Source organism: Petromyzon marinus, chromosome 64 (genome assembly GCF_048934315.1).
Source record: "Petromyzon marinus isolate PM22_M1 ecotype Great Lakes invasive population chromosome 64, UKy_Petmar_22M1.pri1.0, whole genome shotgun sequence".
Classification (NCBI taxonomy): Eukaryota; Metazoa; Chordata; class Hyperoartia; order Petromyzontiformes; family Petromyzontidae; genus Petromyzon; species Petromyzon marinus.
This window is the reverse complement of record NC_133730.1, coordinates 12,764,360-12,781,962: the sequence shown is the minus strand read 5'-3', so window position 1 is coordinate 12,781,962 and position 17,603 is coordinate 12,764,360. Positions and strand designations below refer to the sequence as shown.

Below are 17,603 nucleotides of genomic sequence, written 5' to 3'. Positions count from 1 at the left end.
CACCTTGACAAAGGGGTTTACATATCAATATCTGAGGGATTAGCTTGTGACTGGTCACAGAAATGGCTATGTTAAAGTCAAAACCTACACATCCACAGAGGCAACTAGTAATTTAGCATTGAAATAGATAATGGATTCGCTTGTGACTGGTCACAGGAATGGCTATGTTAAAGTCAAAACACACACATCCACAGAGGCAACTAGTAATTTAGCATTGAAATAGCTAAGGGATTAGCTTGTGCAAATAGCTGAGGGATTAGCTTGTGACTGGTGACAGAAATGGCTATGTTAAAGTAAAGACCTACACATCCACAGAGGCAACTAGTAATTTAGCATTGAAATAGCTAAGGGATTAGCTTGTGACTGGTCACAGAATTAGATGTTAAAGTAAAGGCCTACACATCCACAGAGCTTCAATGAACGCTGTTAAAATTCGTAGCGACTATTAAGCTGGTTGGGAGAAGTGAGGCACCTTGACAAAGGGGTTTACATATCAAATAGCTGAGGGATTAGCTTGTGACTGGTCACGGAAATGGCTATGTTAAAGTCAAAACCTACACATCCACAGAGGCAACTAGTAATTTAGCATTGAAATAGCTAAGGGATTAGCTTGTGACTGGTCACAGAAATAGATGTTAAAGTAAAGGCCTACACAACCACAGAGCTTCAATGAACGCTGTTAAGATTCGTAGCGACTTTTAAGCTGGTTGGGAGAAGTGAGGCACCTTGACAAAGGGGTTTACATATCAAATAGCTGAGGGGTTAGCTTGTGACTGGTCACGGAAATGGCTATGTTAAAGTAAAAACCTACACATCCACAGAGGCACCTAGTACAAATCAAACAGGAGAATTTAGCATTGAAATAGATAAGGGATAAGCTTGTGACTGGTCATAGAAATACCTATGTTAAAGTCAAAGCCTACACATCCACAGAGGGACCTCGTACATGGACGCCAAAGGGGGCTGCAACAACTCAACTGTCATACAGTAAAGCGATGTGCAAAACCTAATTCTAAATTACATCAATGTAATAAATGTACTCAATATATTCTTCAATTAGCTAGCTATTAACATTCACTGGATATACACTACACTATATAATGAATATCATATAATAAACCAATAAAAACTAAAATATAAACTACCTCAATGTTATATCACAATGTTATATGGTGAAAAAACGGGTGGATTCTTACCTTCCTCACCACGGACAGCTACGTTCAGACGGACGAGTCCATCCATGGTTGGAGCAGAGGAGGAAGGAGGGGAGAAACAGCTGCGAGGCGCTGTTATACTCCATGTTATAAACCATACCATTAACCGTGGTGTGAGAGGTATTAAAAGTCAGTGCCAGCGAAAGAGCTGCAGTCTGAAGGTCCTCGTAAAATACTATTAATTAAGAACCGAAATGGTTTAAAACATCTTTCCAATGGTTACTAAGCCAGAATCCATCTTCTCGGTTGAAATTGTCTATGTGTTTGTATATGTGGATGGCCTCATGAACGAATCTCTCATGGTTGCCGGTTGGTTTGCACATCGCTTTACTGTATGACAGTTGAGTTGTTGCAGCCCCCTTTGGCGTCCATGAACGAGGTGCCTCTGTGGATGTGTCGGCTTTGACTTTAACATCTATTTCTGTGACCAGTCACAAGCTAATCCCTTAGCTATTTGATATGTAAACCCCTTTGTCAAGGTGCCTCACTTCTCCCAACCAGCTTAAAAGTCGCTACGAATCTTAACAGCGTTCATTGAAGCTCTGTGGATGTGTAGGCCTTTATTTTAACATCTATTTCTGTGACCAGTCACAAGCTAATCCCTTAGCTATTTCAATGCAAAATTACTAGTTGCCTCGGTGGATGTGTAGGTTTTGACTTTAACATAGCCATTCCTGTGACCAGTCACAAGTTAATCCCTTAGCTATTTCAATGCTAAATTACTAGTTGCCTCTGTGGATGTGTAGGTTTTGACTTTAACATAGCCATTTCCGTGACCATTCAGAAGCTAATCCCTCAGCTATTTGCACAAGCTAATCCCTTAGCTATTTCAATGCTAAATTACTAGTTGCCTCTGTGGATGTGTAGGTTTTGACTGTAACATAGCCATTTCCGTGACCAGTCACAAGCTAATCCCTCAGCTATTGCTATGTAAACCCCTTTGTCAAGGTGCCTCACTTCTCCCAACCAGCTTAAAAGTCGCTACGAATCTTAACATTGTTCATTGAAGCTCTGTCGTCCCGACAGTTCTGTACCTTTCACCTGAAGACGGCCGCTTGCGTTGTGGCCAAAACGTCGTGAGAATTTTATTGTGTTATTTTATTATTTTATTCTCATTCTACGTGACTTTACCGAAAGAACCAAAGAAAATACAATAATAAAGATATAAAACAATAAAATTCTCACAAATCAAAATTCAGATACTGTTGATTTATTCACTCCATCTCCGCAGTTGACACTGCCGGTTGTGTTCCTTCCTTAGCTCCCATTCCCACGTTAGTCTCGACCACCGGCCGTCATCACTTCAAGTTGTGTGTCCTGCCTCACCCCACCTTTCTAAACTAAAATTACGTCCTTAATTTGCATATGATGTCCAATTGACGTGTCCGTCTTCCAGTATCAGTGTTTTTCTTAGGATGTGCATCATCTCTACGCTTCCTTGTGCATTTCTAAACATTGGTTCTATTTTCCGTTTGTGATGCATCTGTTTGAAAAAAAAACGTTCTGCTTAAGGCATATGGCTCAGTTACGTTTCATTATTAAGTTAAGATAACAATAAGCACTTTGATCTGCCCTGATACGCCTCTCTTAATCATTTTCATCCCTGTAGTCGGGGTTCGTAGCGCAGCGCGCTAACTGCTGCGCCACCGCTCCCCCCACCACACACGCGCACGCAACCCCAGAGAGCGACTTTTGGGTCAGAGGTAGCCGCATTGCACTGGGGCCGTCCATAAATGACGTCACGCACGTGGGGGGGGGGGGGGGGGGTCAGACATTTGTGACGATGTGTGACGATGAGGGGGGGGGGGGGTTGAGAAATATGACGTCACCTTAAATAAATATAGACAACACGTTCTACTTAATTAAATAGACTTTTTAACAAATCTTTTCTCCCATAACATCAGAGTGCAGCGCCACATTAAATATGCACTACAATGACAATAGTTCAAAGCGATTTGAAGCATGTTTTATATTTTGGGGGGGGGGGGGGGGGGGCGGAGCACAGCTTTGTGACGTCATATTTGAGGGGGGGGTCTGACTTTTTGTGACGCCGCGTGACGATGGGGGGGGGGGGAGGGTCAAAAATCGTCCAAAATCGCGTGACGTCATTTATGGACGGCCTCCACAGCGTGAAATAGCGCAACAAACCGAACCCGCGTACAGCGAGGGAAGCCCTGGCTGGTTTATCATTCATTAATCTCCAGTTCAGTCACAAACAAATCTCTTAGAGCCGAAGGGAAATTTAGTTTTTCAGGTCCATACGGCTTACTAGAGCCGTTTCAAAACGGGCAAAACAATGTTTTGTGTTTCTCCCCTTGTGATGGGACTTTGTAAGATGAACGTTGAGATTTGTAAGGGGCACGGGGTGACCAATTTGGCCCCGCGGTGTGGTAGCGGGTAGTTTGTGATAAACTACCTCAGGGCGTGACGACCCTGCCTTACGCGAGTCCCAGGCACAGCTGGCCCGGCTGTCAGTAGCTGGTAAGGGCCCCTCCCAGGGTTACGCAGTTTTCTCACTGCCTTGTGAGTGTCTCGGGAGAGTCAATGGCTAAGGGAGTAAACCCCGACAGAAAATCAGGAGTGGGGCCCCTCAGGCGGTTTTGTGACGCACTGCGGCACATTCCCGGCAGCCCCTGCAGCCAAACTGGTACCAAACGTCGTGCTACGCACTCCTTTGGACATCACCGGCAAGGCCGAGGGGGGATCCTGACGCATGGGCAACCCAGGATTTCCAGAATAACCTGCCCGGGCTTTGCACTAACAAGAGGTGCAAAAATGGGGAGAGGACACTCCTCGGCCACCTAATCGTGGCCAAGAAACACGGATGGCAGCAGTCACGGGTTATAAGCTCATTTTAGATTGGCGTAAAAAATGGGCGCCACGGGTTGCCATCGTCGGTGGGAGGGGTCATTGCACCCCAATGGATAGCTACCGCCACCCGCCTCAGGCTGGGCAGCCCCCGGCCAATAAGGTCCTTTCCCGCCACGGCTCACCTGCTCCAATGGGTGCTTGGACCTTATGGTTCAGCACCAGACAAGTGGGCTGCAAAACTTGCACCAGACAAAAGCAAAACAAAACGAAAGAAGGTTCCAGCCCTTCATTTTGCAAGCTGGAATGTACGCACAATGTGTTCTGGACTCTCCGAAGATCTATTGCAGATTGAGGACATCCGCAAGACTGGAGTTATCGACAGGGAGTTGGCGAGACTCCATGTCGATATTGCAGCACTGCAGGAGACCCGGCTTGCTGGCAGTGGCTCACTACGAGAGAGTGACTACACTTTCTACTGGCAAGGAAAACAGCAGAACGAACCAAGGCAACATGGTGTTGGGTTCGCTGTCAAAAACACACTCCTTGGCATGATAGAACCACCGACTGCAGGCTCCGAGCGGATTCTACTCATGAGATTGCTCACTGCTTCTGGCCATGTAAACATCCTGAGTGTCAACGCCCCAACACTCTAATCACCTCCGGAGATTCATGACCAATTCTATGAAGAGCTTCACAATATTATTCGCAAAATCCCCAGCTCTGAGCACATGTTTCTGTTGGGAGACTTCAATGCAAGGGTTGGGGCTGACCACGACGCGTGGCCCGCATGCCTTGGCTATCATGGCATTGGAAAGATAAATTCCAGTGGCCAAAGACTACTGGAGCTTTGTTCATACCACAATCTCTGTATCACAAACTCAATCTTTCTCACAAAACCATGCCATAAAGTATCATGGAGACATCCAAGGTCTCTTAATTGGCACCAACTGGACCTCGTCATCACCCGACGAGCCCTCCTCAACTCGGTACTCATCACACGCAGCTACCACAGTGCAGTCTGTGACACCGACCACTCGCTGGTATCCAGCAAGGTCAGACTACGCCCCAAAAAGATACACAGACTCAAACAAAAGCGCTACCTACGCATCAACTCTGCCAAGACATCCCTCCCAGAGCTCCCTCGATTTTCCAACACAGCCTTGAGCAGTCCCTACACGACACACCAGATGGAAGCGTGGAGACAAAGTGGGCATACATCAGAGACGCCATCTTTAATGCAGCCATCAATAGCTTCGGCAAGCAGACAAGGCAGAACACAGACTGGTTTGAGGAACACCTGGCTATATTGGAACCCATCCTCCAAGCCAAACGCATGGCGCTCTTGAAGTACAAGCAAGTCCCAAGTACAGGATCGTTAAGGGCACTGAAAGCTGCTCGCAGTGCAGCTCAAACGACCGCCAGACGCTGTGCCAACGACTACTGGGTGAATCTGAGTAGTAGGATCCAACTCGCCTCTGACACTGGCAATATCCGTGCCATGTATGAAGGCATCAAGACAGCCTTTGGTCCAAACATCAGGAGGACTGCCCCCCTTAAATCCAGCACAGGGGCCATAATCACTAATAAACAAGAGCAAATGGCCAGGTGGGTAGAACACTACTCAGAGCTCTACTCACGAGACAATGGTGTAGTAGCTTTAGAACACTTGAGTCTTAAACTGAGGAATAGGGAAGGGGAGTTGTCCCATATCTGGGGCCCCCTCATGAATGCCACTCCAGAGACCCTGAGTTTACTTGACTAAACTGGAAATTAGACTGACTCCCCTCCCTCCCACACACGATAATTCACACCCGCTTAACCAGCCCCATGCATAACCAGCCCCATGCATAACCAGCCCCATGCATAACCAGCCCCATGCATAAGCAGCCCCATGCATAACCAGCCCCATGCATAACCAGCCCCATGCATAACCAGCCCCATGCATAAGCAGCCCCATGCATAAGCAGCCCCATGCATAACCAGCCCCATGCATAACCAGCCCCATGCATAACCAGCCCCATGCTTAACCAGCTCCATACACAACCAGCTGCTTCCTGACGTATGTACGAAAAAAACTCACTAACTTGTAAGATTCTTTCATGATTGAAATTATAATTTTGGATGGTCGGTGACATTGTATGCTTGTGCGAGGCAGGACACTAAGTGCATGGCTATGAATAACAGACGTGTCATAACATTCCGCCACCGCAAAGATTGTTCCATTGCAGCAGTTACAGCAAATGATCAGATTCCACTTCAAGAAATCTAATCAGGCACCAATGCTGCTGCGTACCCTGTTTGCAGTAGGTACAACGGAGAAGTGTCATCTCCATGGGTCTCATCACACTGGTTTGGCCTCAAACAGTTACCATTTAAAGATATTGGTCCAAGATTATCAGTAACATTGGGTAAGCATTATTTTTGTCCGTAGATATTTTTTCTAGATGTTTACTTTGAGAGCAGCTGTAAGCAGTGGAGAAGTTCCATAGCCGACTCAGCCAAGCGGATTAAAGAAAAACGTGAGAGAACCCATCGGCATCAACACCAGTAACGGCACAACACAAGTCCCATTCAGCAGACGAGCAACTCTTGCCGACAGTGCGATCGATGCTTCCGCTCAAGTTGCTGGGCTCTTCCCACCAGCGTGCAGGAAAATGCTACGAGCAGCTCTTCTCGGCAGTCATCATCGTTTGCGATGGCCAACCCGAAGATTTTTTTTCAGCAATCAAATCCCGCTTGTCTAACTTTTCACCCTTAACTGCTGAAACATATCTATCAAACAGAGCATTGCACGCTAGTTGCCACTCGGTCGTGGTGATATCGCAACGGCACTTATGTCAGTCTGAGTGCACTCTGCAAACTGTGCATATAGACAACACAACAAAGATATTTATGGAGCGGAGGGAGCTCACTGGACAGGAACATGGGATGGATTGCCTCCATACCAGATGTTGTGGTTAATGGGAGGATGAATGGCAATTATGACTTCACACAATTACAATGCACCCATCAACTATTTACAATGTTCAGATTTTATTTCACTATAAATATAAAAGTGGCGTATCCAAAACATTTACATGTGCATTTCAAAAATATTTCAGATGCACGTGGAAATCCAAAGGAAACAGGGACATAGTTCACCTTTACAAAGCAGCCTCCACTGTCACATCATGAGCTGCCTTAAATTATTTGAGGAAAATCGCATGTGAAGAGGAAATATTTCTGTATGTCTTCCATGGGCTGGGTTTGATATAATTTTCAAAATGCCTCCTCCAAACAATGATTTGAAGTTGGTGATATTCATTTTCCATTTTATGAGATGCTGTTGTCCCATTTATAAAAAAAAAAAACCCATTCATTCCCTTTATCATAAATGATTCTGGTTGGGTCCTTCAAAACTGACAACTCTTTTTGCATACAATTTTATTTTCAGAGGTACAAAAAAGGTACGTTTTGCATTGTTGTCACTTTATATATATAATATTCTGATAAATTATAACTCGTTTTCAACAACATGCTGCATTTACACGCACGACGAGAAAACAATGTACCATCAACAAATAAAGGTGTTAAAAACTGACAAACACTTAACATTTCCGACCACGAATTCTCTCCAAATAGGCAACAGATCCTCGAAGGCCACAGCAGCAACGCAGTTTCAATCGGTACTTTTGTCAATGCATCCCAAGGCCACTCCCGTTCGTCCAAACAGCAGCAGGGACCGCCCCCACTCGGTGCTGCCCAGGCTGGACAGCAAGCGCATGTCTCCCTCCTCTCCCAGCAAGGCGGCCAGCTCATCGGCCTCCGCGCGGCCGCCACCGCCGCCAGCCCCACGCAGGAGCCGCAGATCCGGCAGGAGGGGGAACTCGGCCAGCCCCAGACGGCGCAGGCGGCGCGCGGCCGCTCGGTAGCACCTCCACGGCTGCGGCTCGACCAACAGGAAGGTGGCGGTGCGCGCGGCGGCCGCGAGGAAACGCCGCAGGCCGGCATCGCCGTGGTGCAGGTGAATCCACATCGTCACCGACATGCACAGGCACAGGTCAAAGCGCGCCCGGCCGTGGCGTCGCAGGAAGGCGTCCAGCGCGGCGTCTCGTGCTGCGGTGTCCATGAAGTCAAACGCCTCGTAGGCGATGACCTCCGGGTGAGGATTGTCGCCCCGCGCACGCTCCACCAGATCGGCGTCCAGGTCGCATGCCAGCACAGATAGCGGCAGCACGCGGGCAACCTGCCCAGAGCGTCCACCCTCGGGCTGGTCCAGCCCCGTCAGGTGCCGATACACAGCCACCGTCAGCTCCTGCGAGAAAACACGAGGACACCGGTGGCGGGTTTGTTTCTTTGCTGGAGAATGTCGTAAAAAAACAGACGTGATGCGAGGATGGAGTACTTCATTATTCAAAATGAAAATAAGTTAATACCTCAGTGGGCTTTGCCCGGTAGGATGGGGATGGTTTAGTTTTATTTGTATGTGTTTGGGTGATGTGTTTACCTCTCTTGCACTTTGCACTACTATCATGTTTTGTATTTTTTGTTGTTGTAACGTTCTTACCCTCCTTCTACTGGACGTCTGCGAAAAAGAGCTTTATCGCTCATCGCATTCCTCCAGTATGAATATTTAGATTCTGGCCACAGTATTAGATGCAACTTTATTCAATACAAACCTATGACGCAGTGATTCTAGGTCAAAAAATCCAACGAGACTAAGTTCGATGTTCAGCTACTGACATGAATGCAACTTTAAATATCTAATAAACGCCTCAAACCGGTGATATGTCTGAACCAGTCCTTGACACGCACCTTCAGCAACCTTGATTGCCAAAACCACCCGTGACCAACATGGCATGGCATAGGCCTTCATCCAGCAGTTAATTGACAAAAAGTCTGGAGCTAATGATGAATTTCCATGACTCACGTGTTTGACACTCACATAATGATGAACAACGCGCATATGGGGTAGTGTATTCCATCTGTGGGAGAAAGGTGAAAATGCATTTTTGTAAACATGTCTCAGGCCCATGGCCACCCGCACTACCCCACTGTGACTAGTACACCCCTACACTACCACACAGTGACTAGTACACTACCACACTACCACACAGTGACTAGTACACTACCACACTACCACACAGTGACTAGTACACTACCACACTACCACACAATGACTAGTACACCCCCACACTACCACACAGTGACTAGTACACTACCACACTACCACACAGTGACTAGTACACCTCAACACTACCACACAGTGACTAGTACACCTCAACACTACCACACAGTGACTAGTACACTACCACACTACCACACAGTGACTAGTACACCCCCACACTACCACACAGTGACTAGTACACCTCAACACTACCACACAGTGACTAGTACACTACCACACTACCACAGTGACTAGTACACTACCACACAGTGACTAGTACACCCCCACACTACCACACAGTGACTAGTACACTACCACACTACCCTACAGTGAATAGTACACTACCACACTACCACACAGTGACTAGTACACCCCCACACTACCACACAGTGACTAGTACACTACCACACTACCCTACAGTGAGTTGTACACCCCCACACTACCACACTGTGACTAGTACACCCCCACACTACCACACAGTGACTAGTACACCCCCACACTACCACACAGTGACTAGTACACCCCCACACTACCACACAGTGACTAGTACACCCCCACACTACCACACAGTGACAAGTACACTACCACACAGTGACTAGTACACCCCCACACTACCACACAGTGACTAGTACACCACCACACAGTGACTAGTACACCAACACACTACCACACAGTGACTAGTACACCCCCACACTACCACACAGTGACTAGTACACCCCCACACTACCACAGTGACTAGTACACTACCACACAGTGACTAGTACATTACCACACTACCACACAGTGACTAGTACACCAACACACTACCACACAGTGACTAGTACACTACCACACTACCACAGGGACTAGTACACTACCACACTACCACAGTGACTATTACACTACCACACTACCACAGTGACTAGTACACTACCACACAGTGACTAGTACACCCTCACACTACCACACAGTGACTAGTACACCCCCACACTACCTCACAGTGACTAGTACACCCCACACTACCACACAGTGACTAGTACACCCCCACACTACCACACAGTGACTAGTACACTACCACACCACCACACAGTGACTAGTACACCCCCACACAGTGACTAGTACACTACCACACTACCACACAGTGACTAGTACACTACCACACTACCACACAGTGACTAGTACACTACCACACTACCACACAGTGACTAGTACACCCCCACACAGTGACTAGTACACTACCACACTACCACACAGTGACTAGTACACTACCACACTACCACACAGTGACTAGTACACTACCACACAGTGACTAGTACACTATCACACAGTGACTAGTACACCCCCACACTACCACACAGTGACTAGTACACTACTACACTACCACACAGTGACTAGTACACCCCGACACTACCACACAGTGACTAGTACACGCACACACTACCGCACAGTGACTAGTACACCCCCACACTACCACACAGTGACTAGTACACAACCACACTACTACATAGTGACTAGTACACTACCACACTACCACACAGTGACTAGTACACCCCCACACTACTACACAGTGACTAGTACACTACCACACTATCACACAGTGACTAGTACACTAACACACTACTACACAGTGACTAGTACACTACCACACTACCTCACAGTGACTAGTACACTAACACACTACCATAGTGACTAGTACACCCCCACACAGTGACTAGTACACTACCACACAGTAACTAGTACACTACCACACTACCACAGTGACTAGTAAACTACCACACAGTGACGAGTACACTACCACACTACCACACAGTGACTAGTACACTACCACACTACCACACAGTGACTAGTACACTACCACACTACCACACAGTGACTAGTACACTACCACACAGTGACTAGTACACTACCACACAGTGACTAGTACACTACCACACTACCACAGTGACTAGTACACTACCATAGTGACTAGTACACCCCCACACAGTGACTAGTACACTACCACACAGTGACTAGTACACTACCACACAGTGACTAGTACACTACCACACAGTGACTAGTACACTACCACACTACCACAGTGACTAGTACACTACCACACTACCATAGTGACTAGTACACCCCCACACAGTGACTAGTACACTACCACACTACTACACAGTGACTAGTACACTACCACACAGTGACTAGTACACTACCACACTACTACACAGTGACTAGTACACTACCACACTACTACACAGTGACTAGTACACTACCACACTACCACACAGTGACTAGTACACCCCCACACTAATACACAATGACTAGTACACTACCACACTATCACACAGTGACTAGTACACTAACACACTACTACACAGTGACTAGTACACTACCACACTACTACACAGTGACTAGTACACTACCACACTACTACGCAGTGACTAGTACACTACCACACTACCACACAGTGGCTAGTACACCCCCACACTACTACACAATGACTAGTACACTACCACACTATCACACAGTGACTAGTACACTAACACACTACCATAGTGACTAGTACACCACCACACAGTGACTATTACACTACCACACAGTGACTAGTACACTACCACACTACCACAGTGACTAGTACACTACCACACAGTGACTAGTACACTACCACACTACCACACAGTGACTAGTACACTACCACACTACCACACAGTGACTAGTACACTACCACACAGTGACTAGTACACTACCACACTACCACAGTGACTAGTACACTACCATAGTGACTAGTACACCCCCACACAGTGACTAGTACACTACCACACAGTGACTAGTACACTACCACACAGTGACTAGTACACTACCACACTACCACACAGTGACTAGTACACTACCACACAGTGACTAGTACACTACCACACTACCACAGTGACTAGTACACTACCATACTACCATAGTGACTAGTGCACCCCCACAGAGTGACTAGTACACTACCAAACAGTGACTAGTACACTACCACACTACTACACAGTGACTAGTACACTACCACACAGTGACTAGTACACTACCACACTACTACACAGTGACTAGTACACTACCACACAGTGACTAGTACACTACCACACTACTACACAGTGACTAGTACACTACCACACAGTGACTAGTACACTACCACACTACCACACAGTGACTAGTACACCCCCACACTACCACACAGTGACTAGTACACTACCACACAGTGACTAGTACACTACCACACTACCACACAGTGACTAGTACACTACCACACTACTACACAGTGACTAGTACACTACCACACTACCACACAGTGACTAGTACACTACCACACCGTGACATGTACACTACCAGACAGTGACTAGTACACTACCACACAGTGACTAGTACACTACCACACTACCACACAGTGACTAGTACACTACCACACTACTACACAGTGACTAGTACACTACCACACAGTGACTAGTACACTACCACACAGTGACTAGTACACTACCACACTACCACACAGTGACTAGTACACTACCACACTACCACACAGTGACTAGTACACTACCACACTACCACACAGTGACTAGTACACTACCACACTACCACACAATGACTAGTACACCCCCACACTACCACACAGTGACTAGTACACTACCACACTACCACACAGTGACTAGTACACCTCAACACTACCACACAGTGACTAGTACACCTCAACACTACCACACAGTGACTAGTACACTACCACACTACCACACAGTGACTAGTACACCCCCACACTACCACACAGTGACTAGTACACCTCAACACTACCACACAGTGATTAGTACACTACCACACTACCACAGTGACTAGTACACTACCACACAGTGACTTGTACACCCCCACACTACCTCTACCACACAGTGACTAGTACACTACCACACTACCCTACAGTGACTAGTACACTACCACACTACCCTACAGTGACTAGTACACCCCCACACTACCACACTGTGACTAGTACACCCCCACACTACCACACAGTGACTAGTACACCCCCACACTACCACACAGTGACTAGTACACCCCCACACTACCACACAGTGACTAGTACACCCCCCACACTACCACACAGTGACTAGTACACTACCACACAGTGACTAGTACACCCCCACACTACCACACAGTGACTAGTGCACCACCACACAGTGACTAGTACACCAACACACTACCACACAGTGACTAGTACACCCCCACACTACCACACAGCGACTAGTACACCCCCACACTACCACAGTGACTAGTACACTACCACACAGTGACTAGTATACTACCACACTACCACACAGTGACTAGTACACTAACACACTACCACACAGTGACTAGTACACTACCACACTACCACAGTGACTAGTACACTACCACACAGTGACTAGTACACCCCCACACTACCACACAGTGACTAGTACACCCCCACACTACCACACAGTGACTAGTACACCCCCACACTACCTCACAGTGACTAGTACACCCCCACACTACCACACAGTGACTAGTACACCCCCACACTACCACACAGTGACTAGTACACTACCACACCACCACACAGTGACTAGTACACCCCCACACAGTGACTAGTACACTACCACACATCCACACAGTGACTAGTACACCCCCACACAGTGACTAGTACACTACCACACCACCACACAGTGACTAGTACACCCCCACACTACCACACAGTGACTAGTACACTACCACACCACCACACAGTGACTAGTACACCCCCACACAGTGACTAGTACACTACCACACCACCACACAGTGGCTAGTACACCCCCACACTACCACACAGTGATTAGTGCACTACCACACTACCACACAGTGACTAGTACACTACCACACTACCACACAGTGACTAGTACACTACCACACAGTGACTAGTACACTACCACACAGTGACTAGTACACTACCACACTACCACAGTGACTAGTACACTACCACACTACCATAGTGACTAGTACACCCCCACACAGTGACTAGTACACTACCACACAGTGACTAGTACACTACCACACAGTGACTAGTACACTACCACACTACCACACAGTGACTAGTACACTACCACACAGTGACTAGTACACTACCACACTACCACAGCGACTAGTACACTACCACACTACCATAGTGACTAGTACACCCCGACACAGTGACTAGTACACTACCACACAGTGACTAGTACACTACCACACTACTACACAGTGACTAGTACACTACCACACAGTGACTAGTACACTACCACACTACTACACAGTGACTAGTACACTACCACACAGTGACTAGTACACTACCACACTACCACACAGTGACTAGTACACCCCCACACTACCACACAGTGACTAGTACACTACCACACTGTGACTAGTACACTACCACACTACCACACAGTGACTAGTACACTACCACACTACTACACAGTGACTAGTACACTACCACACTACCACACAGTGACTAGTACACTACCACACCGTGACTAGTACACTACCAGACAGTGACTAGTACACTACCACACAGTGACTAGTACACTACCACACTAGCACACAGTGACTAGTACACTACCACACTACTACACAGTGACTAGTACACTACCACACAGTGACTACCACACTACCCTACAGTGAGTTGTACACCCCCACACTACCACACTGTGACTAGTACACCCGCACACTACCACACAGTGACTAGTACACCCCCACACTACCACACAGTGACTAGTACACCCCCACACTACCACACAGTGACTAGTACACCCCCACACTACCACACAGTGACAAGTACACTACCACACAGTGACTAGTACACCCCCACACTACCACACAGTGACTAGAACACCACCACACAGTGACTAGTACACCAACACACTACCACACAGTGACTAGTACACCCCCACACTACCACACAGTGACTAGTACACCCCCACACTACCACAGTGACTAGTACACTACCACACAGTGACTAGTACATTACCACACTACCACACAGTGACTAGTACACCAACACACTACCACACAGTGACTAGTACACTACCACACTACCACAGGGACTAGTACACTACCACACTACCACAGTGACTATTACACTACCACACTACCACAGTGACTAGTACACTACCACACAGTGACTAGTACACCCTCACACTACCACACAGTGACTAGTACACCCCCACACTACCTCACAGTGACTAGTACACCCCCACACTACCACACAGTGACTAGTACACCCCCACACTACCACACAGTGACTAGTACACTACCACACCACCACACAGTGACTAGTACACCCCCACACAGTGACTAGTACACTACCACACTACCACACAGTGACTAGTACACTACCACACTACCACACAGTGACTAGTACACTACCACACTACCACACAGTGACTAGAACACCCCCACACAGTGACTAGTACACTACCACACTACCACACAGTGACTAGTACACTACCACACTACCACACAGTGACTAGTACACTACCACACAGTGACTAGTACACTACCACACAGTGACTAGTACACCCCCACACTACCACACAGTGACTAGTACACTACTACACTACCACACAGTGACTAGTACACCCCGACACTACCACACAGTGACTACTACACGCACACACTACCGCACAGTGACTAGTACACCCCCACACTACCACACAGTGACTAGTACACAACCACACTACTACATAGTGACTAGTACACTACCACACTACCACACAGTGACTAGTACACCCCCACACTACTACACAGTGACTAGTACACTACCACACTATCACACAGTGACTAGTACACTAACACACTACTACACAGTGACTAGTACACTACCACACTACCTCACAGTGACTAGTACACTAACACACTACCATAGTGACTAGTACACCCCCACACAGTGACTAGTACACTACCACACAGTGACTAGTACACTACCACACTACCACAGTGACTAGTAAACTACCACACAGTGACGAGTACACTACCACACTACCACACAGTGACTAGTACACTACCACACTACCACACAGTGACTAGTACACTACCACACTACCACACAGTGACTAGTACACTACCACACAGTGACTAGTACACTACCACACAGTGACTAGTACACTACCACACAGTGACTAGTACACTACCACACAGTGACTAGTACACTACCACACTACCACAGTGACTAGTACACTACCACACTACCATAGTGACTAGTACACCCCCACACAGTGACTAGTACACTACCACACTACTACACAGTGACTAGTACACTACCACACAGTGACTAGTACACTACCACACTACTACACAGTGACTAGTACACTACCACACTACTACACAGTGACTAGTACACTACCACACTACCACACAGTGACTAGTACACCCCCACACTACTACACAATGACTAGTACACTACCACACTATCACACAGTGACTAGTACACTAACACACTACTACACAGTGACTAGTACACTACCACACTACTACACAGTGACTAGTACACTACCACACTACTACGCAGTGACTATTACACTAACACACTACCATAGTGACTAGTACACCACCACACAGTGACTATTACACTACCACACAGTGACTAGTACACTACCACACTACCACAGTGACTAGTACACTACCACACAGTGACTAGTACACTACCACACTACCACACAGTGACTAGTACACTACCACACTACCACACAGTGACTAGTACACTACCACACAGTGACTAGTACACTACCACACAGTGACTAGTACACTACCACACTACCACAGTGACTAGTACACTACCATAGTGACTAGTACACCCCCACACAGTGACTAGTACACTACCACACAGTGACTAGTACACTACCACACAGTGACTAGTACACTACCACACTACCACACAGTGACTAGTACACTACCACACAGTGACTAGTACACTACCACACTACCACAGTGACTAGTACACTACCATACTACCATAGTGACTAGTACACCCCCACAGAGTGACTAGTACACTACCAAACAGTGACTAGTACACTACCACACTACTACACAGTGACTAGTACACTACCACACAGTGACTAGTACACTACCACACTACTACACAGTGACTAGTACACTACCACACAGTGACTAGTACACTACCACACTACTACACAGTGACTAGTACACTACCACACAGTGACTAGTACACTACCACACTACCACACAGTGACTAGTACACCCCCACACTACCACACAGTGACTAGTACACTACCACACAGTGACTAGTACACTACCACACTACCACACAGTGACTAGTACACTACCACACTACTACACAGTGACTAGTACACTACCACACTACCACACAGTGACTAGTACACTACCACACCGTGACATGTACACTACCAGACAGTGACTAGTACACTACCACACAGTGACTAGTACACTACCACACTACCACACAG

At 47.2% G+C, this 17,603-nt stretch overlaps 1 protein-coding gene across 2 annotated transcripts; it reads right to left on the bottom strand.

Moving 5' to 3' along the window:
- Positions 1 to 7,039: 7,039 nt before the first annotated feature.
- On the bottom strand, positions 7,040 to 9,338 carry LOC142906433 (pre-miRNA 5'-monophosphate methyltransferase-like). Of its 2 annotated transcripts, none has more exons than XM_076054171.1 (2): positions 8,935 to 9,338; positions 7,040 to 8,319 (listed from the first exon to the last, which is right to left on the bottom strand). In XM_076054171.1, the coding sequence occupies exons 1-2, from the start codon at positions 9,037 to 9,039 to the stop codon at positions 7,684 to 7,686; spliced, it is 741 nt and encodes a 246-aa protein (XP_075910286.1). In that variant the 5' UTR covers positions 9,040 to 9,338; the 3' UTR covers positions 7,040 to 7,683. The 2 variants fall into 2 exon arrangements, with proteins under 2 accessions (XP_075910286.1, XP_075910287.1); XM_076054172.1 differs by having other exon boundaries at positions 8,950 to 9,335.
- Between the last annotated feature and the right edge of the window lie 8,265 nt (positions 9,339 to 17,603).

What these genes read in the sequence shown, in the direction of transcription:
- LOC142906433 (XM_076054171.1), bottom strand. Translation starts at nt 9,039, where the DNA reads ATGGGCCTGAGACATGTTTACAAAAATGCATTTTCACCTTTCTCCCAC. An exon ending in ATTATGTGAGTGTCAAACAC is followed by an intron (nt 8,320 to 8,934) that starts GTGAGTCATGGA and finishes GTTTTCTCGCAG; the next exon opens with GAGCTGACGGTGGCTGTGTA.